Source organism: Miniopterus schreibersii (genome assembly GCF_964146895.1).
Source record: "Miniopterus schreibersii genome assembly, chromosome: 17".
Taxonomy (NCBI): domain Eukaryota; kingdom Metazoa; phylum Chordata; class Mammalia; order Chiroptera; family Miniopteridae; genus Miniopterus; species Miniopterus schreibersii.
This window is the reverse complement of record NC_138117.1, coordinates 13,780,091-13,807,295: the sequence shown is the minus strand read 5'-3', so window position 1 is coordinate 13,807,295 and position 27,205 is coordinate 13,780,091. Positions and strand designations below refer to the sequence as shown.

At 37.3% G+C, this 27,205-nt stretch overlaps 1 protein-coding gene across 3 annotated transcripts; it reads left to right on the top strand.

Moving 5' to 3' along the window:
- RAD21 (RAD21 cohesin complex component) lies at positions 1-27,205 on the top strand. 3 transcript variants are annotated; one of them, XM_081117081.1, is made up of 14 exons: positions 1-325; positions 7,312-7,489; positions 12,049-12,178; positions 13,206-13,305; positions 14,619-14,725; positions 15,440-15,646; positions 16,080-16,205; positions 16,525-16,647; positions 18,754-18,977; positions 20,057-20,216; positions 20,635-20,783; positions 23,387-23,536; positions 24,721-24,804; positions 25,491-27,205. In XM_081117081.1, the coding sequence occupies exons 2-14, from the start codon at positions 7,346-7,348 to the stop codon at positions 25,680-25,682; spliced, it is 1,896 nt and encodes a 631-aa protein (XP_080973207.1). In that variant the 5' UTR covers positions 1-325; positions 7,312-7,345; the 3' UTR covers positions 25,683-27,205. The 3 variants fall into 3 exon arrangements, with proteins under 3 accessions (XP_080973207.1, XP_080973209.1, XP_080973208.1); XM_081117083.1 differs by lacking the exon at positions 1-325 and adding an exon at positions 458-741; XM_081117082.1 differs by lacking the exon at positions 1-325 and adding an exon at positions 500-571.

Sequence of the window (27,205 nt, the reverse complement as noted above, 5' to 3'; positions counted from 1 at the left end):
GCCAAAGAAAAGGAAGTGGTCATTGCGCCTGCGTCGCTGCCGCCGGGGGCTCGCGCGAGCCGCGCAGGCGCACAGGTACCATTTTGACCGTAAACATCCTGCCGATTTGAACCGAGAATTTGGGCGGCAGGAAGAGCTGCGCCGTAACGGCAGCCATCTTGTTTGTTTGAGTGAATCGGAAAGGAGGAGGCGTCGGCTGTGGCGGCGGCGGGGGCTGCTCCGAAGCTATACCTCACAAGGGCTCCCCCCCTTTCCCCGCCCCCTCCCCCGACCCTTTTCCCCTCCCCAGGCCACCCAGCCCGCTCTACTCCCGGCGGAGAGCTAGGTAAGCTCCTCGGCCGACCCCTCCGTATCCTCCTGCTCCCTCCCCCCACCCCTTCCCCGCCGTCTCGCGATCGGGGAGCCGGACTCCGGGGGGCGGGAGAAGGCGGCACTCGCCGCCCCCCGGGACGCCGGCGGGGCAGCCACCCGGGAGCCCCCGAGCGGCGGCGCCGCCCGCCCGGGCCGCTTCTCCCCGGGCCCGCCCTGGGCTGGGACCCGCGCAGCCTGGGCCCGCATCGTCGCCTGTTCGGTAACAATCGGTTGTGGCCCGTTCCAAGGCCCCCAAAGCCGTTACTGTGCGGGCTCCTTGGGGAGCAGCATCTCCCCGAGGAGGCAGAGGAAACCTGGAGCCGCGGGTGTCCAGGGAGGGGAGGAGGTTTGAACGAGCCCGCTCTAGGGACCGGGCCGCCTACTCCTCGGGTAAAAATGGCTGGCTGGCTGGCTGGGAAGACGCGGGAGTCGGGGCTGGAGGCGGCGGCGGCGGGCCCGGCGCCCGCGATGTCAGCCCCGAGGGGCAGCTACGGTCCGGCGAGCGTGGGTGCGGGGGTCGGAGACTCGCGGGCGCCGCGGGGCCGGAGGGCGGCGGCGGGCCCCTGGCCAGGGGCTGCTGCTGCTTCCCCTCCCCTTTTTTTTTTTTTTTTTTTTAAGGAAGAAATTTTACGTTTGGGAATTAATATCGGACAGGCCAATAGAAAGCGCGATCTAGGGAAGCTGCTTCTGATTCTTAGGAAATGAGCAAAATTGGTGTGTCGTCCCCCCCGCCCCCCGACTTTTCTAACGATGAAGACTCCGGGCTGTGCAGACGCATTGGGGAGGTGTGTGTGTGTGTGTGACAAATGCTTGGTGCCTTTTTCCTCGCTGAGAAAGGCTGCGGATGACCTGTGCGAGTGTGGGGCGACGCTTTCGAGCTGTGCTGCCCGACTGAGCGGCCTTCTTCAAATTTGAAAGGAGGAAACGCTGGAGGGTCTGTCTGGCCACCTTGTGATTTGTCAGGCTGTCTTGAGCGTTCAGAAACGCGCCTGTGTTTTTTATGGTTTCTGGTAAAGGGTTGTGTTTATCGGCTTCTCTACGAGCGAAAGTTAATCTTGGCTCCCGTTACACGGTTTAGAATAATCACTAAATTCCAGAAAAGTTGTCCCTGTTTTCTGAAATTGAATGTAAATGCCAGTGAGCTGTGTGAGTCTGCAGAAGTTTGGTGACAAGGCTGGAGAAGCTTTGCTACGTTATAGAGTCAGTAAGTTTCTTTGTTTAATGTTGAAGGCAACTAATTGTTTTTGAAACAAGACATTGATGAGGCTGATTAATATCCAGTGATTAAGTTACTTAACAGTTTGTAGGTAGCTGAGATGACAGCAAGTGCATAACAGCTTTTTTGTACTCAAGTCAGAATTACATTGGTAGAGTATGACCTTTATTTACCTTTTTTATGTTTATAAAGACAACACATTAGTACACTCTAGAATTACGTTTTAATTAAATGTATTCTTAAAGTTGAGAATTTCCCAATTCCTATTTATTGGAACATAAAATTCTTAGCAGTTTTGTCTTTGTAGTTTGGTACAAAAGAGAAACTTCTAATTCTTGAGAAGTAAATATTCTGTGTTTTTTGTTTAAATGTAATGTCAAGATTGTTAGGCATGATCATGCTGATTAGTATATATTGTGTGAGTTTTTTGAAATTGTTTTCATCCACAGCAGCGCTGTCTTAGGTATGCTGTTCTAGGTAATTCTCATAACCGTGTTTGGTAAATATTATCCACATTTTATAAATGAGAAAGCGGAAACTCGGATGTTAAGTGACTTCTAACCATTACAAAACAACTAAGGAAGGAGCAGAATTTGAACTGAGGACTGATTGTAAAACTCTTGTTCAAAGAATGTTAGTACCAAAAAGGGGGGATCTCTAGTGTGAAGGGTTGGAAATACCTTCTGTCCCTGAAACACTCCCCTAGCCCCCCACCCCCACCCCAGAGAGAGAGTTCCATTATCATCTCAGGTTTTGGCATTTTCCAAGGGTAGTAAATCACTGAATTTAAACCTTTCAGGTTTTTATAGGAAAGTGAACTACACAGATTAAGCCGCTTAACTTGCTAGTTAATGGAGTGGTCGTGACTCCCAATATAATTTTACTTTGAATAGGTGATGTATGTGTATGTCCCAAGGTTTAAAAAAAAAAAAAAATCAAGTAGTACAAAAGCGTAGGCCTTACTTTCCAAGCAGATCCACTTTCCAGAGGTGACCATTGTCATCACTTTCATTTGTACAACACAGATATGTCGTGCTTATGCATGTGCAGGTAATTTATGTAGAGAGCCCTCTTTTTTTTTCTTCTACCTTTTTTTTTAATCCTCACCTGAGGATATTTTTTCCATTGCTTTTCAGAGGTATGTACCCTTGGCTGGAATTGAACCCGACACCCTTCAGTCCGAGGGCCGACAGCTCTAACCACTGAGGGAAACTGGCTAGTGCAAGCCCTCTTTTCAAATACATATATTATCCTTGTTCAAGGCTGCTTGGAATTCTGTTATATGGCTGTATTAATTTGTTAAAAGTCTGTTATTACTGCCCAGGTGGGTTACTGTATTTCTAATCTTTTGCTATTAAAAGTCATGCTGGCTAGGCAACATAGTGTTACAATTAGAGGTGTGGGCTCTGAAGTTCAAGTTCCGTTTGCATTAAACATTAGTGACTTTTGACACATTACTTATCATCTTTTTCTTTGTTTTCTGGCCTGTAAAATGGACCAGTATAAATTTACTTTATAGGGCTGTCATGAAGAGGATGGATACGTAAAATACTTAGAGCTTAGTAAGATTTAAACAAATTTTTAGTATTAATGTTATACATCTCTAAGTATATCTTTGGCATTATTTCTGGCAGTACAGTTTCTGATTAGGAAGTATGAGTGTTTGAAATTTTCATAAGATGTTGCTTAAATTGCCTTTCAAAGAGGCCATATACAACCACTGTCCACGAACATCACTGTAGATACATGAGCTGTAACTTGACTTTGGCTTTTTGAAAAGATCTTAAAGAAAATGCTGGGTTTTTACATTCCTGAATGTGTTCTAAAATATCAGTCTTTCTGCCATTTCACATCAGACTTAAATTTATTTTTTTAGGAGCAATTGAAAAAAGTTGTTTGCTGCTTTAGAAAAAATTGAGACATCAAAATTTCTAAACTATGCTCTGGGATGCTGGCCTTCTGCTAAGGTCTTCTGTAAAGGGTTAGCAAAATTTAGAATCTTCAGAACCTGCAGAGATTAATCAACTTTTTTGTTTTAAGGCTGGCTAAAGTTTGGTATTATTAAGGGAGAGAAATGGTTTAAAAGGCAACAGTGATTACACTTTCTCCTTATTTAGATATAAGCCAATAGTTGATTCACCACTGTACCTCAGGCTTCCTTTAGTTATTAGGATGATTTCCTCTTGCTAATTATTTCCCCAAATAATTTCAGCAGCACTCTGCTGTAGTTACCCTCCCCCCACCCCTAGTCCCATGTCAAGAAAACATCTATTTAGGAATCTCTGCCTCTGCATAGCTGGGATATTTTAGGCATGGTACTCTCTTAGTAGCTGAAGTGCTGGCCATGACTTACTGACACCTGTTGAGAAGTACCAGTAGTTTTAATTTCTAAAATCTCCAGAATTATTTACATATTTCAACTATTAGATCACTTGGTATATCTTATTTCCTTATTCATTAAGCACATATTTAGTAGTTGTCATGTGGCAGGCAGTATTCTAGAAGCTAAATATTAAGAAGGGGTTTTTATTTGGAACACAGCTGTCTTGTGGAGTAGCACTTGGGACTTGTATCTGACAGTGACTATATTTCTAAGAACACTGCCATATTGGATTGCTGCAAAATCCTGTAGGTTTTATTTTTAATGCTGTAGAGGCAGCTTAATTTTTGTGCTAACTTGAAGGCTTCAAGTAGAAGCACTGATTTGCAACACAGGAGGCTGTCTTTGACTATGGCAATATATTCTGATCTATAAAATATTTCTAAGTGGGATACAGCATACACTTGAGACATTATTTAATGCTTCTGCCTTAGTGTTTGATCTGAATTCTTCCTGGCTTAATATTCATTAGTTCTTTGCTTAACTCTGTATTTGAGATAGAGTTCACAGCATTAGGCAGTTGGTGAAACCTGTTTTATTTTTTTCTTTTGAGAAAATTTTCCAAGTGTGAATTAATGACCCCCTAGGAGCATCTGTTCAGAGAATGAGAATTTGAATACCCTTTGCTACAATAGAAAACGGAGATGAGGCAAACCTGACTGAATTACTCCTGCACCTCCACCCTCCCAAACATTTTTGACAGGCATGCAATCTCTTGCCTCTGATACGTTTAACTAATGTATATTTTCCGTACATCATTGGAAAAAATGGGCACAGTTTTTAATTGAAAGGACAGTAAGCAAAGTTCTCATTTTAAAATTTAGTCTCTTTGTTAAAACAAAAATTAGAATTAACTTACTCTGGATCTTTTTTTAAAAAAAGCTAATTCAAAAGAAATTTTACATTCCACTAGCAGTGACTGAGAGGTGCTGCTTCTGGGTATCCTCACCAGCACTGTTGTTAACATTAATTTTTATTTTAGCTCTTGTAATAGGTGTGCGGTGAAGTCTTAATTACTGGTGATGTTGAGCATCTCTTCTTATTTGCTATCAGTATATCCTTTTCTGTGAAATTGCTCATTTCTGTTGCTCATTTTCTAATTGGATTTTTTAAACTCCGGTTTTGAGAGGTTTTTATATATTCTAGATCCAGGTCCCTGTCAGATACAGAATTTGCAAATACTTTTTTCCCCACTGTATCTTGTTTTTGCATCCTCGGTGGGCTCCTTTGTAGAGGAAAATTTATATTTGATAAAAGCCAGTTTATTGGTGTGTTTTTTCTTATGGGACATGTTTTTGGTGTCATGTCTAAAAATTCTTAACCAAGTTTTAGGTACTAAAGGGTTTCCATATTTTTTTTCCTAAAAACTTTATAGTTTTGCATTTAAGTCTGTGATTTATTTTAAATTAATTTTTATATAATGTGTGAGGTTTGAGTCAAGGTTCATTTTTTTTTTTGCCTGTGGATGATATCCAGCCACTCAAGCACCATTTGTTGAAAAGACTATTCTTCCTTCTTTGAATTGCTTCTGCATCTTTATGAAAAGTCAGTTGGGCTTATTTTTGTGGATCTATTTCTGGGTTATCTGTTCTATTCCATTGATCTGTGTGTCTTTCTGCCATACTATATAGCTACAGCCTACTGTAGCTATATAATAAGTCTTGAAATTGGGTAGACTTTTTTTTTCAAAACAGTTTTAGCTATTTTAGTCCCTTTTCCTTTCCATATAAACTTTAGAAAAAGTCTTTTCAATACCAATAAAAAAAATCACAGTAGGATTTTGATAGGGGTTATATTAAAGTTTCTTTAAAAACTTAAACATATACTCAGCCATGCTATCCAGAAATCACACTTCAGGACATTTATCCTAGAGAAATGAAAATGTATGCTCACAAAGAGTCTATATACACACATACTTATAGCAGTTTTATTTGCAGTAGCCAAAAACTGGAAACAACCAAATGTCCTTCAAGAGATGAATTGCTAAGTAAATTGTAGTATATCCATCCCATGGAATGCTAGTCAGCAATAAGAAGGAGCATACTGTTGATACATGCAACAATTTAGATGGATCTCAAGAGCATTATGCTGAGTCCAAAAAGTCACATACTATACAATTCAATTTCTGCAACGTTCTCCAAATGACAAAATTAGAGATGAAAAAGAGAATGGTGGTTGACAGGGCATAGGAATAGTACCAAGCAAGGAAGCGGGGGGGGGGGGGGAGTAACTTTGTGATGAAGAATTAGCTCTATATCTTACTTGCGTGGGTGATGGTTTCACAGATCTACACATGTGGCAAAGAACTGTTGCATACGCTGTATCAGTGGCCTGGTTTTGAAGTAGTTTTCCTGTGTTATGGGTGTGCTTGAGTTTATTTCTGTAAAAGCATCACATATCTTATTCTATTTGTGGGCATTTTAGAAAAAGATAGGAATTCATTTGGCAAATAGACTTTTTAAAATGTATGAAAAAGGGAAAAATAATATAAGGGCAAAAGCGATTTACACAGTTAATATACTCTAAGCTGGAATGTTCAGGCTGCCTTTTTTCCTTCTGTATTAATACATTAGCTTGAGGAAAGAAAGAGAATGTGAATAACATACTTGTATTTATGCTAAGACTATTAGCATAAGATAAATGTTACACTGTATCATTGTCTTGAATTTAGTTTTTAAATTATAAGTAGACAAGTGCTTTTCAAGTTCTTGAGTTGAAATAACTAGATACAATACTTTATTTTTTTAATCTTCAGCTATTCTAAACTACTCACCATAGGCCCAACCCACCTATTTGTCTTTGCTTGATGGAATATGAAATGCTTAGCAGAGTGCTCATCATGAGATACTGATTATTGTATAAAGCTGAGAAAATCTTAGTTTTTAATGGGGTTCCAAAAATGGAAGTTTACACATTGATGAATATTTGTGCCTGAATGTTTTTCTTCTTGGGCATTCTTTTCTTGCCATGAAGAATACATTCTCTAGCTTTTGGTCAGAAGCAGACTTTCTCCATGGTCAAGAATCAGGATAGGAATGGAATTAACACTTGATGGAACTTCAAAAATGATAGTTCTCTGGTGACAGTTTTACTTTAAAAGGAAGTAGCACTTTTAAGGTGGCAGCAGGGCGTGGGTATAATTTGACTCTTGCCCCTTTCCCTTCAGCTTTTAATATTTTGGGGTCTTTTTCTGCCCTCTTAAAAGTAAAGCAACAGGTTGTGCTATTTTTAATGCATACTAAATTCAATCCTTTTGTAGTTTTCATACTTTTAGTATGAAATAGGAAACTTTTCGGACTGCTTATATGTTGTGATAAATATTTCAATTCTTACATGTATTTATATTAACTTTTTTCCTTTTTAGGTTTTTTCCTCCTGTTCGATAGTCAACCAGAACAATGTTCTACGCACATTTTGTCCTCAGTAAAAGAGGGCCTCTGGCCAAAATTTGGCTAGCGGCCCATTGGGATAAGAAGCTAACCAAAGCCCATGTGTTTGAGTGTAATTTAGAGAGCAGTGTGGAGAGTATCATCTCACCTAAGGTATGTTTGATACTGTTATTTTCATTTATTTTGTTGATTGATTGTTGATGTGTAAAATAGACTTCTATAAATCAACTTTTAAGTAGGCATCTACGTATATTGGAGGCAAAGAGAATCCATAGATTATCCAGAGTTCCAGTTTGATATTCTCTCCTCATGCAGATATTTTCATTTGCCTGTAGATAACCATGAGTTCAGGCAGTACCCAAATATTTTATATTTGGCTTTCTAGATATTTTTATGCTAAAATATGTGTGTGAGCGCTCCTCATTTGGGAATTTACAAAATATTCAAAATAAAGACGTATTAATTAGAAAAGGTTATAGGGGGCAGATCTGTCTTATCTATCTAGCAGATAGTATCCATACCACTTGCTCCACCTAAACTTCACAGGACTGACTACTTGCTGTTTCTTGAAGACTTTTTCCCCATCTCAGGACTTGGGTGCTTTCTGTGCTCTTCTCCAAAATATTTAATTCCTCTCTATCTCCCGCTAGAAGGGAAGCGTCATGTATGTCCTGCCCTTATCTGCCTTGTTGACTGCTCTGTTCCTGGAGAAGCTTTTATTAACATCCTCTGAAACTGTTCTGAAGCAGTGATTTCCACCCTTGGATTTCTTAGAAATAGAATAACTTAGAGTAATATGGGGCTTTTGTGTTGCCAAGAAAGGATCTTTAAAACACACAGATGCAATTCATCATTAGCATTTCATTGAAGAACAGACATGTTGACTTCAAAAATGTACGAAGGAATCTCAAAATAAGGGAAGTCCTTAAATATTTTATATCTATAACATCTGTGTTCTAAAAGTCCTCTCCTGGACCTTATACATACATGCACTAATTGTCCTGTTGTAAAAACGTTCAAAATCACAGCTGTCTGGATCAGCATTGGGAGCTACTCCTTAGCATAGGTAGTTTGGACAATATTGGCATAATGTGTTAAATGAATAAGACTAGTTCTTTATTGCTGAAAGAGTGAGGTGTTCTTGGAGAATTAAAGCATGGATGTTGCAGAGACTTGTTCAGAAAAGTTACATGGGAAAGTGTATGTTTTAGATGGGGAAAGTGAGAGTTTGTATTTGGAATTAGAGTAAATTATAAAGTGTCTGCATGTGGAATTTTTGCTGGTTTTAGAGTTATAGCTACTAGAATTTATTGGTTTTAAAGACATTTCTGTCATGTTATTTCTAAGACAATACTAATTTCAAAACTTTATTAAAATGAAAACTTTACAGAGGAAAAGAAGTAACCTAATAGCCTTACCACCTATAGAAACCTTTAGTATTTTGATGTCTTCTAGACTTTAACTTGTGCATGTGTTTTACACATAATTTTTGTCTTTTTATGCATGTACACAAATACTTCATTAATTAATATGTTTTGTAACAAGACTGCATTCAGGAAAAGCTCTGGTCATAGTTCTGTCATTTTTTAATGGTTGCATTGCAGTGTCATAGTCTCTATCCACAGAACTTAAATACAGAAAAACAGAAACAGACTTGACCAAAATTGAAGCAAGGTAATTTGCATATTCATAAATTCACTATAGAAATATTAGTGTGTATGATTGTGGGAGGCTGCTCTGTACACTCCTGGGGATGTTTTAGTATATAGCACATGTACTGCCTTACCTTTATAATATTCAGAAGTTCTGAATGCCAAACCACATTTGGCCCCTAGGATTTCGGGTAGAGAATTATGGACTTGTGTTGATTACGTATGATTTATGTTATCAGTATTTTTTTTTTCTAATAATCCATGTTTTTTCCTAAATTTTTTTATTTTAGTTCCTCTGGTCTTATGCAGTGCAGCCATTAAAAATTATGATAATGTTATCAAAAGAGCCTTTTTTAAACAGTCTCTTTACAAAACAGGATGATGGAGTTTTTACGTACACACACAAAAAGAAGGAAAATGATGAGTACGTGCCTACGTGAAGGCCTAGAAGGCCAACCAGAGTACTGGTGAAGGCTTCTTGAGGTGGTAGGATTGCAGGTTGTCTTTATTTTTCTCTTTTTAAAAAACCATTTAGTAAACATTGCTTGCTAAATCTTCACATCTATAAGTCTTTCCTTAACCTTAATGTTTAGGAATGTAATTGAAGGGCCAGGTGATAAATTCACGTTTTTAGATTACTGATAGGCATTAACGTTTCCTCTGTGAGGAGATTGTACCAGATTGCACTGCCAGTCGAATTGTATGGAAACATGATTTTCACTTTTTTATAGGTATGCTTATTGAGATAAATTTACGGAAAAGGAGAAATTTAGCTCTTTTCTTTAAAATGATATATGTGGGTAATCTTTAACATCCATAAGCAAATATTGAGGGTGATTTGCATGTCCTTAAAAGGACAACAAGTTTTTTCATAGTATGTGCAGAGTACTTTGCAACCTGTTAGGGACACGACAAATAGTATGCACCAACAGCCGCAAAGCAAGGCATCCTTAGGTTCAGGAATAATATAAAAAATTGCAGAGTATATTGGAAGAGATAACTTAATTTAAGAACCATTTCTAAGTGGGTTTTTATTTGATTGATTTTACTTTATTGTGATAGAATAGAAAGATATTTCCACAGGGTAAAGTGATGATCTGAAAATTTCTAATGTTTGCTCTTGGTATGCAGTTGGGAATGCTGGTTTAGTTGTTTAGAGCAAGTGCCAGACATGGCTCAGTTGGTATTGCGTGCCTTCTCTTTTTTCCCTTTTGTGTGGTTGGAACAGGCACTGGCAACCTCTGCAGAACTCTCCCTGGATATAGAAACTGTGTTCTTCATTATACCTGTGCTCTTAGCATGAGCTAGGAGCTAAACTTTGAACCAAATTAATCCAGAAAGAAAGCCTTTACCCAAACACTGCTTGTAAAGGTGGTTAATTCTGGACAAGATAATGGCAAGCAAAAGTGTTTTGGTTTTTCTCTCTCTTCCTTTCTTAGGTGAAGGTACAGTCAATATTAAGTTTCCTAAGACCATATTATAAAAGATTTTCGTTTTCCATTCATAGCAATAAGTCCTGGATTTTTATCATATTTATTATAACTTTAGAATTTATAGCAGTAAACTTTAGCAGTATACTTCATAATTTTTGCTGTAACTCACGTCAAGTGGCCTTAAATATAGACCCTGAGAGTCATTATAAATGGAATTCTAGGTACTGTAGAGAGGGCACATATAACTTAAAAGTAACATGTTTTGTAAGTAATGTAATTTCTTAGTTATAATTTAAGAAAATGTTTAATGTTCTTTGCTACCTTAGAATTTGCTGAGTTTTATGATATGATTTGGAAAATGACCTGAGGAAGTATGAGTTCATGTTGTCTTATTCCCTCAAAATTTTTTCTTGGTATCCATAGCCAGAGGAACTTTGAATCCTTCTGTGTACGTGGGGTGTTTACTTCTCTCATTCTTTTTCCAACTACTGCATCTCATCCCACATAAGCGTTTATCAAGATCTACCTTGGAAAAACAGGCCAAGGAGTGTATTTCCCCGTGAAAAAAGATGGGCGCCATTTTCCTTTATGACTAGGCAGCTTTCCAGTCGGGTACTAAAATCTCCATGAAAGTGGCTTAAACAGTAAGGAAATGAACAGTCTTACTTGATTAGAAGTTTAGAAATAGAAAGACACAGGGTTGATTCAGCAGGTCAGTGATGTCACCCAAGGACTCACCATTTTGAGTGTGTTGGCTTCTTGTCCTCACACTTTCGGGCCTCTTCGGTACAGGGTGACTGTAAACAGCTCCAGACCCCACCCACTTGCAGTGCAGGAGAGGGAGGAGGGGGGCATGTTTCTTTCATGGGGAACCTTTCTTAGGAGCTCCTTGACATACTTTATACTTACTTCTTTGGCTGAGCTGTTAACATGCTCACTCCAGGGTAAGCATTAGTGCCCTAGCCAGTTTTGCTCAGTGGTTAGAGCGTTGGCCTGGGGACTTAAAGGATCCCATGCTTGATCCCTGGTCAGGGCTCCTGCGAGAGGCAGTCAGTCAGTGTGTCTCTCTCACATCGATGTTTCTCTCTCTCTGTCTCGTTTCTCTTTCTCCCTTCTTCCACTCTCTCTCTGTCTCTCTGAAAAGCTGTGGAAAAAATATCCTTGGGTGAGGATTTTTTAAAAAAGAGTAGGCATTAGCAGAGAAGAATGAAACAATCACCCTTCGATGGGGACATTTGTTTCCTAAACAGAATCAGTTCAGTTAGCCATCAAGGAGCAGTGGCTCTGGATTGGCCTTTAAAAGTGCCACATGCTCCTTAGTGTGCTAATGACAACAATCCACTAAATGCTTTAGTACCTGCTTCATGGCTACCTTCGTGTCTGTCTGTGTTAACTTCATGAATTACTGCTAGTCTATCCTTTGGGGGTACTTGGGGAATTGACAGGTAAAGGGAGTGAGAAAATACAGGTGATGGAGATAACTTCAAATAAATGATTTTAAAAATAGGAAGAAATAAAGTAAAAACTGCCTATAAATTGAACAAAATACAAGCTTTGGGGTATGATTACCTATAAAACCAGAAAATTAACTTTATAAATTAGATTAATATCAATGTTTTGTTCACAGGTAAAGATGGCACTTCGAACATCAGGACATCTCTTACTGGGAGTAGTTCGAATCTATCACAGAAAAGCCAAATACCTCCTTGCAGACTGTAATGAAGCATTCATTAAGATAAAGATGGCTTTTCGGCCAGGTATTATTGACTTTTTAAAAAATTTTGGACTTTCTTATGCTTGGTGTGAAACACTACTTAAAAAAAAAATTCTATATCAGCATGTCCTATTTTAATTTCAGTACAAAGGACCCTTCAAAATACAGCAAGGCTGCGAGGGGCAGGGGTTCGAGGAGGAAGCCCACTTTACTTTTGTTCTACCTATGTAATTGTGACAATCACCCCTTCTTTGTTCTTCCTTTGGAGCTGCCTTTTTCGTTTAACCCCCTTGTAGCAACTTACGTAGAACTCAGTCGTGAGAGATTAAACTGTTGGAAACCAGTTATTACATGATTTTTAAAAATACAGCCCAGAAAAGAAAATTTGAGGTTTTGATTTTTCTCAAATAATTTTTAAAGCATTGATGAAATTTTATTCTAATAAAAGTAATCTGAATGTATAAGAGAGATGCTTTATACAGTATTTTCTAGTAAGGTTATATTCTAGTACTTGAATTTATTTTACTGTATGAATAGTGAAATTTTTTAGATCTGAGATGATATTTTAAAAGCAAAATATTTAAGCAGAGGCTGTGATACTTGAATGATTTCTAACACAGTTACTAAGTGCATTGTGTTTAAATAACACACTTTTTTGTTTTGTCTTTAAAGTAATGCGCATTTATTACAGACAGCTTGAAAAATATAAAGGAAATTAATCTCTTATAGTCTCACTTTCCTTAAAAAATCAACTCCTCTTAACATTTGGGGTACTGGTTTGCAGTCATTCCATGTTCCTTATAAATTCCATGCTTATCTTTAACTATTTGTTCATATGCTCTTATAAAGACTTATTAGCTTTGTGCATAATTAGTGCTTTGACTTTTTTTTGTAAAGGAAGTAGTAGGGTTTATGATTATAGAGAAACAAAAGTACTTGTGCTTCAGTGTACTTTACATGTTATCGCCCTTCTAGAATAGAACCTTATGAAATCACACCGACTTTACCTTTCTTGTATCCCAAAATAATCTGGTGTAGCCAGTCCTTGAAGCTTCTCATTTCTTTTCCAGGTGTTGTTGACCTGCCTGAGGAAAACCGAGAAGCTGCCTACAATGCTATTACCTTACCTGAAGAATTTCATGACTTTGATCAGCCACTGCCTGACTTAGAGTATGTCTTGTTTTTATTTTTTTAATTGTTGGCTTGGTCTACAAGAAAACATACTGGCTTGTACAATGTACAGTCTCGACATTGAATTAATATTTAGCTGAAATACATACTCTTTCATTAAGGATAGTAGAGCCTAAATGGAAGTATATGTATTTCTAACTATAATCTAGAAGTGCCTCTATGAGGAGAAAATAGTGTAGAAGGTAATCAGTTTTAACACAGCTAAGATACGAGAATTCTCATGTGCTTAGGTCAAAGCTTATATAAACAGAACAGTTGTCCAGGTGTGTGCTTTACATCAGGATATCAGTAAACTTGAACTATTGCTTTATGATTTTTCTTTAGGAGAATATATTAAAATCATCTACTCATAATTTTCTCTCTTTTTTTGCCAAGCTATACTCAGCCACAATTTTTGTATTTTTATTTTAATAAATATATGAGGTAGCTTTTTTTGAAGAGCATGAAAGAGTCATTGTCAAAACACACATTTAACAGGAGAAAGTTGTACAGAGATGGCCATTATAGCAGAATACTGTGGTATATTGTTTCTCTCCTCAAGTCCTCAAAATCCAGCTATCACTACCATGACATGAAATGTGACTGTAAGTTTCTAAGTGATTGATGAGCACTGTTGACAACCAAGAAACCCTCTATACCAAATCCCATTTATCTTTTGACAAATTTCTCTGCTTTTTAAAATGATCTATGACTCCTAATTAAATTTGCATCATTTTGATTTTTGTGTGTGTGTGAGTTAATTATCAATGATTGGCAATTTTATTTCATATGTACTTCCCCAACTCACCTTCCAGCCCCCACTGAATTATTTTAAAGCAAATAACACATATCTTGAATTCTGTAAATACCTCAGAATGTGTCGCTTTGGAAGTAAGGAATTTTTAAAACATATCCATAATAGCATCATATTGTTAGAAAAATTGAAGTAATTCCTTAGTATATATCCAATTAGCATTCAAATGTCCCAGTTGACACACACAGCCCTTTTTATCCCTTCTAGCTTGTTTGAGTTAGGTCCGTACACAGTCTGCATACTGCACTTGGTTGATATGTGTCATAGCCTCTCAGGAATCTACACTAGCTCTATCTCCCCCTTATGTTTTTCCTATGTATACCATATTGCCTTATGTAGTGATTTCTATATATTATATTTTGCTTGCTGGTCATTGATGGCTTTAAAATTTAAATACAAATTAAATTAACATTCAGATCATTCAGGTTCTTGGACTATGTTTATTACTTTATAATTACAATGAGACTTGACTAAAATGTATTTGAAATTTTTTTTATAGTGACATCGATGTAGCCCAGCAGTTCAGCCTGAACCAGAGTAGAGTGGAAGAGATAACCATGAGAGAAGAAGTTGGGAACATCAGTATCCTACAAGAAAATGATTTTGGTAATAGAGAAACAAATCACTAGCTACTAGCTATGTTATAATTAAGCTTGGCACTGCTAGCAATTTGAAAAAGAAAACCAGACATATGTTACATTCACAATGACAGAATAACAAAATTTCATCTCACCCATTTTTACATGTGAGATATTTTAAAAGAACTTCCCTTCCTACCAGTTTATTAAGCATCATTTCCATTTATGCACCAGACTTAGAGTTCTTTCTTTGCCTGCTCCTACTTACCATACACAGTAATAAAGCATATATTGATTGGTGTGAAAAGTCTCAACGTTGACGTAATGTGCACTTTTAAACTATCTGTGTTGGAACAGTTGCATTGTGCACCTGTTCTTTTGGAATAGTGTTCAGTCTGGTAGCAAGCCAAATTCTTTTCTTGATGAAAACCTATTATAACAAAGTTTAAGTCTGTGAATGTTAATGTAACCTAACAGGGATACATATTTAGATTTTCTTATCATATTTAGGATAACCTAAATTTGGATCTTACCTTTGAATTTGCTAGTCATGCCCGAGCATCAGTTTATGAAATATATAGATGCTAAAGATTTGAAGTTTAAACTAGATGTTTTAACATTCAAAGATAAAGAAGACTTCAGAAAGCAAATATGACATCATAATTATAAATCATTAACCTTTTTTTTGTAACAGTGATGTTTCTAACTTTTTTCAGCTAATGACTAACTAAAATTTATTCAGGTGACTTTGGAATGGATGACCGTGAGATAATGAGAGAAGGCAGTGCTTTTGAGGATGACGACATGTTGGTCAGCACTAGTGCTTCTAACCTCCTGTTAGAGCCCGAACAGAGCACCAGCAATCTGAATGAGAAAATTAACCATCTAGAATATGAAGACCAGTATAAGGATGACAATTTCGGAGAAGGAAATGATGGTGGCATATTAGGTAGGTCACAGGTGGCTATTCTGACATAGTTTCTTCATTCATGTGTTAGAGCTGCTGTTAATCCTATTTCTCGAGTAACTCTCTCGGCATGTATGTGTGAACTGTGACCCTTGGCTCAGTAAACATTCTCAGTTTTAAATTTTACTAGTCCTTAAAACTGCTCTGCTTGTGTTTGAGATCTACGATAAGTAGATATGTTTTAAATAGAGATAACTAGGGAGTGTAAGTTAGAAATGAGAAATGTGTTTATATACTAAGTGTTTTATTCTTTTGCACATGACCTTGTAGAGAAGAGAAACAGATGCAAATTGAATACAGATTTAAATTTTTAAATTTAATCCATTTTAACATAGTTTTATTTTCCCAGTGATTGGGTATTGTTCTTTTAGCATTTCTTTCATAAAATGTAGCTAAATTGCATTCCCCATTTCAGATGACAAACTCATTAGCAATAATGATGGCGGCATCTTCGATGACCCCCCTGCGCTGTCGGAGACGGGGGTGATGCTGCCGGAGCAGCCGGCGCACGATGACATGGACGAGGACGATAACGTGTCAAGTAAGCGGCTCCCGCTGAGTGGCCTGGGCCTGGCCTGTGGTTCCCAGAGGGTGGGCGTGGACGAGCCACGCCGAAAGGTGGGGCCGGCAGTGCTCATGATCGATCACTGGCTCTGAGCCTCAGGTGGTTAACCACATGCCCCGCCCCCTTTTTTGTCCAGTTGGGTTCAGCTTTGGAGGGACTTCCTCAGAACTAGAAAACTCTTTTCTTGGTACCAGTGGTAGGTTGGTGTTTTTTCCAGTGTTTCAGGAACTCGTTCGCCATTTGTGGGGTATCTGTAAATACCAAGCCTTTTGTGACCAGTTTTCTGTTTTTATAGTGGGTGGCCCTGATAGTCCCGATTCAGTGGACCCTGTCGAACCACTGCCAACCATGACTGATCAGACAACACTTGTTCCCAATGAAGAAGAAGCCTTTGCTTTGGAACCGATTGATATCACTGGTGAGCATACCTTTCGACTTACAGAACTTCCTCATTCTGGCTGTTGTCCACTAAACTGCTCTCATTTTTAGATAATCTTTCTACTTTGTCGCAGTCATGTATCAGAATATTTGTATGTGTTGTTGTGAAATATAAAAACATAGAACAAGTTGTCTGCTATTATGTATCTTTGTCTTTCTGGATTCCCAAAGTGCCAACAGGTCATGTGTGTAACAATTAGAAAACATTGGAAGGTGTTTTATAGTAAAATACAGGACTTCTAAAGTTCTATATACTCTAGCTGCAATCTAGGAAAACCTAAAAATACTTTTTCTTTTTAAACTGGAACTATCAAAGATTCTAAAAGCAGTATTGTTGCCATGGTGCTTATTAAGAAACATAACAAAACATTTAATTGGGGTTGCTGCTTCTGAATGAAAGAGGCAATTTGAGATATATGATTTGGATGTGAAACTTTAAAATTTCTAGATGGTTTATGGGTAGAATGGGATGGAATACTTGAAATCAGTTACAGTATATTTCAAGATATAGTTATTACTTTTGAAAAGAACAAGGTTAACCTTTTGGGTTTTCTACTTAAAATCTGGTCACCAAAAATTATGTGTGACTTGGGCTTCTGGTTTTTAAAGAGTGTTTACTAAGTACCTGACTGTTTAGGAACTAAAAATGTAACAGTGAAATCTTTATCCTCATGCAACACTAATTAGGAGACCATGAGTAAGTAAAATATGTGCTGTATTAGTGACATATTACAGAGGACTATAAATGAGGTAAAGGGGATAAGCTGCAGTGTTTCAAATAGGATTTTTCAGCTATTTTAAGAACTTTTACTTTCAAGGAAGGGAACTCTCAGTAGCTGGAGGACAGTTTAGACAAAGGCTGTCACTCTAAAAAATCTTTTTAAATTTTGAACCACTCAAATAATTTATATATAAAAACCTGTGGGAGCCCTGGCCTGTGTGGCTCAGTTGGTTCAAGTGTGATCCTGTGCACTAAAGGGTCACGGGTTCAATTTCTGGTCAGGGTGTGTACAGGAGGCAACCTGTCTATGTTTCTCTCCCTCTGCCTCTCAAATCAATAAAAACATGTCCTCAGGTGAGGATTAAAAAACAAAAGAAAACCTATGGGGTATAACATGTGTGACAGGATGAAATCTTAAGGAATTTATTTAATCCTATGAGCTTTTCTGTTATCTTCAGAAACTGAGATAACACTGCCTACTGTGCAAAGTTTTACTAAGGTTTAGAAATAAATATATGTGTCTGTGGTGGAGTTCCAGGTCCATCTGACGGTTTGGGCTTGTTTCACGTCATCAAGCTGCTTGTACAACTGCCATATATGAATTGTAACTTTGCCAATAAAATCATAGTAATTGCAACCATTTATGGAGGACTCAATCTATGCCAAACGGTCTAAATATTTTACAACTGCTATATGTGGTTGGCCATATTGCAAATAAGAAAATGAAGAGGGAGGTAAGCAAGATGAAGTTAACTTTTCTTACCTTTCACTCAACTAATAAGGCAACCCAGAACTTGAGCCCAAGTGTGATATATTCCATGTTTACTGTATAAAGTTACATAGGTAAATATGAATTGGTTCTTGAGTTATTTTACTCATTTTGTACTAAATACATATTCATTTATTCAGAAAATTTTTATTGAACACCTGTTGATTGCCAGCCTTTATTCTGCATGTTGCTTGGGAAGCCTCATTTAAAAGAGATTCTGGCCCTGACTGGTGTTGCTAGTTGGTTGGGCATCATCTAGTGCACCGGTACACCGGAAAGATTGCTGGTTCACTTCCCAGTCTGGGCACATGCCCTGGTTGCTGGCTTGATCCCTGGTGGGGGCGTGTAGGAGGCAGCTGATCAACATTTCCCTCTCACATTGATGTTTTTCTGTCTTCCCCTCTCCCTCCTTCTCTCTCTCTCTCTCAAAACCAATATAAAAATCTTTAAAAAACAAAACAAAAACGAGAGATTCTGCCCTCATGAGGTTTTACTTCTGGATTGGGTTTGTAGAAAAACAATACAATGAGACCAAGTCTGGTTCTGTGTGGTTTATGCTGCCCTCTCAGGAAAATGACCATCTTTTATCATTTCAGTCAAAGAAACAAAAGCCAAGAGGAAGAGGAAGCTAATTGTTGACAGCGTCAAAGAGTTGGATAGCAAGACCATTAGAGCCCAACTTAGTGATTATTCTGACATTGTTACAACTTTGGATCTGGCACCACCCACCAAGAAATTGATGATGTGGAAAGAGACAGGAGGAGTGGAAAAACTGTTCTCTTTACCTGCCCAGCCTTTGTGGAATAACAGACTACTGAAGGTAATCCAGTTTGCAGAATTTTTTATTTCATGTACATTTTGACCATTTTCAAAAATACCTTTAAAACCTTTCTTTGAATAATTTTTGGTCAAGTATTTTTCAACTATATGGTGCCTTTTTTTCTTTCTTAAATCTCAGTATGCTGAACATAACTTGATCTGAAAGATCATGATAAATGAGTGACACTTGCATTTCTAAAAGATGTAGAATGAATATTCCCTGTACAAAGAAACTACTGACATTTTTAATCTCTCTCAACCTCCTTTGATAAACTATTAGTTCTGTTGCTTTACTTGTGCACTGTGCTTCAAATCTGTAATCTTTAGTTGTTGCTTTCTGGATAAAATATCATGGTTATACTGTTCCCACTGGCTTTATGAGAATAGGCCCTGTCTGCTCACTAGATTCCAGAGTATTCCAAAGAAAGATTCTGAGGCTTCTAATGATGCAATGCTGTTAGGCTGTTAACTTCTTTCTAAAGTTGAACCAATTGATTTTACTTTATTTCACTGTGTTCTAAATTTGAAGTGTTTCATAGCGGCAAGACAATGGTAAAACTGCTATTTGTTGAAAGCATGGTCATATACAGTATTTATTTGGAAGATTTATGTTTATATTTTTTGACTTAGTGGTCTTATTATAGGAGTTTTTCCTAAGGAAGTAATTCACAATATGGAAAAGCAATTTCTCTGAAGATGTTCAGTTACATTGTTGTTTACATTTAAAATTTTTAAAAGAAACTTAAAATATTTAAAAGAGGTTCAAGCGTGAGACCTATGTGTGTATGGAATATTATGCAGGCATTTAAAATGTTAAAATGATAGTTAATTAGATTACCATATATAATAATAAGTGAAAAAGCTCTACATAAAGCTATTTGATATGATCCCAGTTGGATTGAATTTTAAGTATCAATATGAAAATAAACTTCAGGCAAATAAATTAAAACCTAAGTCCTATCTCTGAGTTACAAGACAGTGGATTTCAATTTTTAACTTCCAGCTTTTTAAAAATTTAGCTGAAGCTATAATTTGAAATCTTGTATTTAAAATAATTTTTTTTCTTAATTTTTTTTATAGCTCTTTACACGCTGTCTTACACCTCTAGTTCCAGAAGATCTTAGAAAAAGGAGGAAAGGAGGAGAGGCTGATAATTTGGATGAATTCCTCAAAGAATTTGAAAATCCAGAGGTTCCCAGAGAGGACCAGCAACAGCAACACCAGCAGCGTGATGTTATCGGTCTGTTCTATTGGTATAGTTCCCTGATGAAGTTTACATGAACATTTGGCTTAAAATTTACCTATATATTATCGAAATAAAAGAAATCAGGAACAAGGGAGTATACTCCACTTTTGGACAACAAAATGCATGCCTTATTATATTGTGTGATTGCTTTGTTAGCTATGAAGTTTTCTGGCTGCATGATAGTCTGCTGAAGGATTGTCCTGTATTGGACTGGAGATGAGACTTTTAAGGTCCTTTCCCACCTTTAAGTGTATTGTTATAAATTGACTAATCTTTGTGGAGGTAAAATTTTACTTGGCCATCTTCATTAGAGAAAGTACCTATATTTTAGTGTATTAGTATTAAAAGTAAATGGTTCTGAAATACTGTTTAAGACTGTATGACCTAAGTCTCTTCATACGGCCAATTGCAGATGAGCCCATTTTGGAAGAGCCAAGCCGCCTCCAGGAGTCAGTGATGGAGACCAGCAGAACAAACTTGGATGAGTCAGCCATGCCCCCACCACCACCTCAGGGAGTTAAGCGAAAAGCAGGACAAATTGACCCAGAGCCTGTGATCCCTGTAAGTAAGCACATCTCTTCCATCACGATGTTTGGGGGCATTCAGACAATCATTTTAAATCCCTAGTAGTAGCAAGTGTTAAGGAGCCCTTTTAAAGTATCTTGGTTCAGGCAGGAAATGCAAAGTAATGGGCCCAGAGAGGAAGAATGGTAGCCAGTGGTATGAGCACAATGTGCCTTAAGTGAAAGAAGATGCTCTAGGAGTTGTCAGTCTTTCTGATTCTTGGATAGTCTTGCTTCAGAGTGGCCTAAAGTGAGCATCCTTGACTCTGAACTTGGTTCTGGTTTTATTTTTCTTTCTTAAACATTAGTTCAGGGTGAATTTGACAATTCTAGATAAAATAAGAAAAGCAGTATATTGAACCTGTTAAACTCTACATGTATTAAATATTTTGTCAGTAAAATGAAACTTTCTGATAAATAGAATTTTTGTACTTGAAAATAAGCTAGTAGATTCTTGCACATTCCAAGCCAAGTGGGGACAGGTTGTCACTTCCAGTTCCAGGTGTCTAACCACTTTATCTTGTTTTCTTTTCTTTATGAACAAGATTGAACATTTTCCAGTTTTATTAAGAAATAATTAACGTAACTGTGTTAGTTTAAGGTGAAAGCATAATGTTTTGATATATGTAAATATTATGAAATGATTACAATAAGTTAACATTCATTACCTCACATAGTTAAAATTTTTCTTGTGATGAGAACTCTTAATATCTACTCTCTCAACTACTTTAGTACATAATTACATATTAATTATGATCATTGTACTGTGTATTAAATCCACAGAATTTCATCTTATAACTAGAGGTTACACTAGTAACCACCATTCTCTCCACTTATATGAGTTTGGCATGTCTAGATTCCACATATAAGCAGTATCATACCATATTTGTCTTTCCGTGTCTGACTTATTTCACTTAGCATAATGCCCTCAAGGTTCATCCATGATGTTGCAAATGACATGATTTTCTTCTTTCTCATGGCTGAGCAGTACTCCATTGTGTGTGTGTGTGTCATGTCTTTATTCACTGACAGACATTTAGGTTGTTTCCATTAATCAGATTTTTTTTTACTTGAGTTGTGAGAGTTTTTTATCTGATAAAGGGTTAATATTTTTTAAATATATGAGTTGCAAATATTTTCTTCATTCTGTAGGTTGCCTTTTTATTTCTGCTTTTGATGTCAGATCCAAAAAATCATTGCCAAGATCAATATCAAAGAGCTTATGGCCTATAATTTCTTCTAGGAGTTTGAATGCAATACCAGAAACCATACAAGTCTTTAATGATTCTATTTTGTGTTTGGTGTAGGAGATTAGGGATCCAGGTTTTTTGGCACCATATATAGAAGAGACTGTCCTTTGCCTGTTAAATATTCTTGGCTTTTTTGTTGTAAATTAATTGACTGGATATGTGTGGGTTTATTCCTGGGTGCACTATTCTGTTCCAGGTTCTGGTTTAATCTTTACCAAATATTCTTGCATATCTCCAATACTAGGCACTTTTAGGCTATCGTATTAAGTAATCAGAGTATCCTTTTCAAATTGCTGAAAGAAAGCGAAGTAACATCTGGTTACTTCATCAGACTAGCTACCATTAAGTTTACTAAAGATATGGAAACTAAAATAGGTAGAAAGGAAGTAAGGTCTGACTTAGGACTTCTCAACCTTAAGTCTACATAGAATAAGTGAATCTGAGTAAAGGAGGCTCTTGGTTCAGCCTCCATCAAGAGGTATTGGCCAGATACTCTGCCAGTTTTAAGAACTAGTTCTCTGTGCCCTCTGGTGGTAAGAAGTTGTCGAAAGGAGCATTTTTCTCTCTGAGCTCAGGAATCGGAATGGGGACAGGTAAATAAATGTGTTATTCTAGTACCTCTCCTGGTAATTGTTCCTTGCCATTCCTTTGGTTTGTTACAGTTTTTTAATGCTCTCAACTGTTAATAGTAAGCCTAAGAGGAAGGAAATTCAAGAGATGGACCCCAAAAATAATGTCTTTATTTGCTTCCATAAGCTTCAAGACTATTTACAGCCCAAGCTTAGTTGTGATAGCCTTAAAGCAGTTTTATGCAGTAATGGTGATAGTACCAGGCTAATTGATGGTAAGGGTTTTTTGCACTGCCCTAGAGTTGTTCTGTTTTCTGTGTTTCTTTTTAAATGCTACTGTAGAGAGTTTGGAGGATGTTTACTGTGTATAGTTTTTCTTACTTGCACATTTCTCACATAGACTTTTAAGTTTTTGACTCCTGAAAAGTAAGTATAGAAACACTTTTGTTCTAGAATAATAAGATAATGGATTCATTTCTTTTGCAAACTACGATACTTTAATGTTGTGCTTTACAAGTAAAAAAAATAAAAAGATACAGGGTGGGGCAAAAGTAGATTTACAGTTGTGTGTGAAAAGTTTTCTTGTATTATTTTCCACAAGAACACCCGAAAGCCTCCTTTTGCCCTGCCCTGTATAACCAGTTTCTGATTGCAAGGAAGCACAGCGCCATGGCCCAGTGTTTCTTTCATTTTGAAAACTTTAGCAACTATGTATTTGCATATTTAAAAGAAGCTACCCTTAAAATATGCACCTTTAATTGCCTTATTTTTATTGCTTTAAGCCTCAGCAGGTAGAGCAGATGGAAATCCCGCCTGTAGAGCTGCCCCCAGAAGAACCTCCAAACATCTGTCAGTTAATCCCTGAGCTGGACCTTCTGCCAGAGAAGGAGAAGGAGAAAGAGAAGGAGAAGGAGGAGGAGGAGGAGGAGGAGGTAAGGCTCTGCACAGCCCGCCCCGCCACGCAGGGCCCCTTCCGGCTCTGCTGCGCTGCTCCCTCCCGAGGGATGAAGCACGTTCAGACACAAGCAGGGTTTCACCGATGCACATGGGTCTGGCTCGTCATTGAGAATACAGACTATGCTGTGCTGTACCTCATTGCTCCCAGGTGGCTTTCAGGGACAGAGGACTGCCCTGCACTGACTCTTTTTGCTTGACATCTAAATTGTAGCTGATTTCATTACCTTGTGGTCAGTAGTCGATTGTCATTTCTTATTAGTACTGTTATCTGTGGTCTGGAACTCAGATAACCAAACATTTTTCATGCATGAATTTTTTTCGTTAGACTGGGGTGGGGTGTAATTTATCATTATGCCAGCCATAGACTTCATAAGCACTTATTGCTTAGGATTTCATATGAGCACTACATTGTTTTAAAGTCAAAATTGAGCCCCAGAACTACTCTAGCCTATGTAGTGCAGTGTGCCATTATCTTAGCATTGAATTGGTATTTAAAAATCACTGTGCTTCCTATTATGTTGTAAAGCTGTTCACTTCTGGCTCTTTGGAACATGGTGGGTAGTTCTAACATCGCCTGGGAGCTAGGTGGCTCAAGTAAAATATATATTATGGGTCATAGCCCATTTCTTTTAAAACACCATATAGAACAATAACTTACTCATTTTTGCTAGGTTGTGGCCTCTTTTTGGTACTGGTCCACAGTGAGATTAGAAATCTGCCAGAAGATAATAGCTCATCTAGAATATCATGCTCCAAAAAATAATATGTACATATTCAGTTGAGATCATCAGTGTGTTTGGTGGCATAGATGATTAATATCTCAGCGTAAGTTCCTTATGTTAACAGGGGCCAAATAACCACCCAGCAGTAGTCCATGGACCATGCTGTATAGACCACATCTTTATAGACCAGTACAGAATCATCTGTTCAGCCAGATGTTTGCCTGTAGGTACAGAGGACTTTCCTTTGTAAATTTAAGAAAGACAAACTTGATACTAAATCTAAGTGATTTTTCAGCAGCATCAAGCATAATTTCCTGTTAGTCAAAATAGTTCCATTTAGAGCTTTCAGGAGATAGAGAAATATTTCCTTTTGCAGCAGAGTTTTATCGCAGTTTTATCAGTTTATTTTTTTAATGTGTGGGGTCATCTTCCTTCAGGATGAAGATGCTTCTGGTGGTGATCAAGATCAAGAAGAAAGAAGATGGAACAAAAGGACTCAGCAGATGCTGCATGGTCTTCAGGTATGCCGGTGCAGTCTTGGAATCTTCAGCAAGGACTTGTGGCATTACTCCCTCAGAAAGTGCTATAACCAGAAAACCTACCTTTGTGAAACTTTTTCTAGAACTATATATTTTAAACTATTTTAATACATAAACTGTTAGGCCAAGGGGTTAGCCTGGAAGTTATTCAGGGGAATACTTTCCTATGGTTTATCTCAAAAAGCAGAATTGTGGTGGTGATTTATGGTATTCCTTTGTGTGTCATCTTACTTAATTTCTCTGAATCATTAAATTTGTTGAATCATTGTAATGTCAGATGTTACTTACCCTTGGGCCTTAAAGTATCAGGTACAAGAGAGATATCTTAAGCATGGATGACATACCAGGGAAGTTGCTCAAGGTTTCCTAAAATAGATTCAAAGGATAGTTGGAATTAGTTGAAATTTAAGAAATACAAGTGCTAGATTTGACTGTTGTATCACATTAGGTGTCCAAAGAAATGAGTCATTTTAATAATAATCCTTGGATTTATGATTTTAGATATACTTTCTTTTTGTCTTCTTGATTAATGTGAGACTGTTACTATTCCAAGAAGTCTACTTCCAGCCCCCAAAAGAGTGAAAATACAGTATACCTTTTCCAGTATCCCAGAGTGGCATCTTACTATATAAATTACTTTCATTTTATTCTTTCTTTTTTTATTTCAGCGAGCTCTTGCTAAAACTGGAGCTGAATCTATCAGTTTGCTTGAGTTATGTCGAAACACGAACAGAAAGCAAGCTGCAGCAAAGTTCTACAGTTTCTTGGTTCTTAAAAAGCAGCAAGCTATTGAGCTGACACAGGAAGAACCGTACAGTGACATCATCGCAACACCTGGACCAAGGTTCCACATTATTTGAGCAGCTTAGAAGCATTGTAGCTAGTGTTCATTTCACTAGTGTGTACAAATTGCCCCCATGTGTAGGGCACACAAACCCTTTAAGAAAATTCAGATTTTTGTCTGTACAAAGTCTCTGCCTTTTTCTTCATTTTTTCCAGTATTTTAAATTTATCAGTTTCATCTTTAAGGGAAACTGCTTGTATGGATTGTGTTTGTGTTCTGATGGAGAAAACAAGCACCCCAAGGACCAGAAGGTTATTTTAACAGTTCAGAACATATGTGTTCAATATTGGCACATGCAATAATGTTGAGTAGCAGTCAAAAGTCAGGATTTTTAGCTTTGTTCTCCATTACTGCATTGGAAAGGAAAACTTGTCAGGAAAAATGTCTGACCATTTAAGAACTAGGGTGTGAGTCTTAGAAAGAAATTGTCTTTTCCCATCAGTAACACTGGCAGTCTTCTTGGTAACCATTGTTCTTAGTGATGGTGCCCAAAACAGAGATTGTCCTCGAGATACATAAACTGTAATTCCATGATGACCAAGGGGGTGTGGGAAATTGTGTTGTAACTCATCCCCTTCAGCTACAAATGATAGGACTTGGTTTAAAGTGTTCTATTTTATAAATCATTCCATGAATATTTTTAATGAACCTTAACTATCCTGAAATCCGTTGTTTTAGTGAGGCTCTAAAATGAGCAGAAATAGACTTTTTAGAGTAGAATGAATTTAAACATTTATAATTTTCCAGGAGCTATAAATCAAAGTTTTAAAAAGATGTTTGGGTATATTTGAGTATTCAGATCATGAAACTAGAAATTGCTGTGCCAGCTAAAAGGAGGGCAGACTGATGGGAAATCATACACCTGGTTGACTTAACCTGTAGCAGACAATGCTGTAAAAACTATGGCTTCTCTGATATTTATTATAAGTTTTATTACTGACCTCTCTTTCCAACGCTGCACATACTGTGTTTGGAACTTCAGTAGCTTTGCAACAAATCCTATATCCGGTTTCCTATAATTTAAGTGAAGAAAAACATCCAAATAAAGGCTTTATAATTAACAGACCAGATAGCACCAGAAATTATGTGACTTATGATTATCAAAATGTCTTAACTTTTTAGGACCGAATTACACTGAGAGTTCTAGCTTAAGTGTTGGCACTTTTGTGGAAAAAAAAATCACGTTCAAAACTCAGACTTCAGTGTATATCCAATAATTTAAAATTAAGTGAAATGTTTTAAATTTGTGAACACGTAATTACTGTTTTAATGATTCATTTTCTTGAGAATGGTAATTGTATAAAATTGCTATTGCAGCTTTATTTTCACTATAATGTGCCTGTAAGCCGTTGATTTTTCCCCCTTTGTAAAAAGACATTGTAGATAATTGAATGTTTGATTATAGAAAGGTCATTAGTTTCTTGTTACACATTTTGTTAGTCTGGTTTTTGTTGCTTATTGGGTTTAATATTGTTCTTGAAAATAGTTGATGCTATGTTATGTATAACTTTTCTAATAAAAGTTATGTTATAAGCTGTA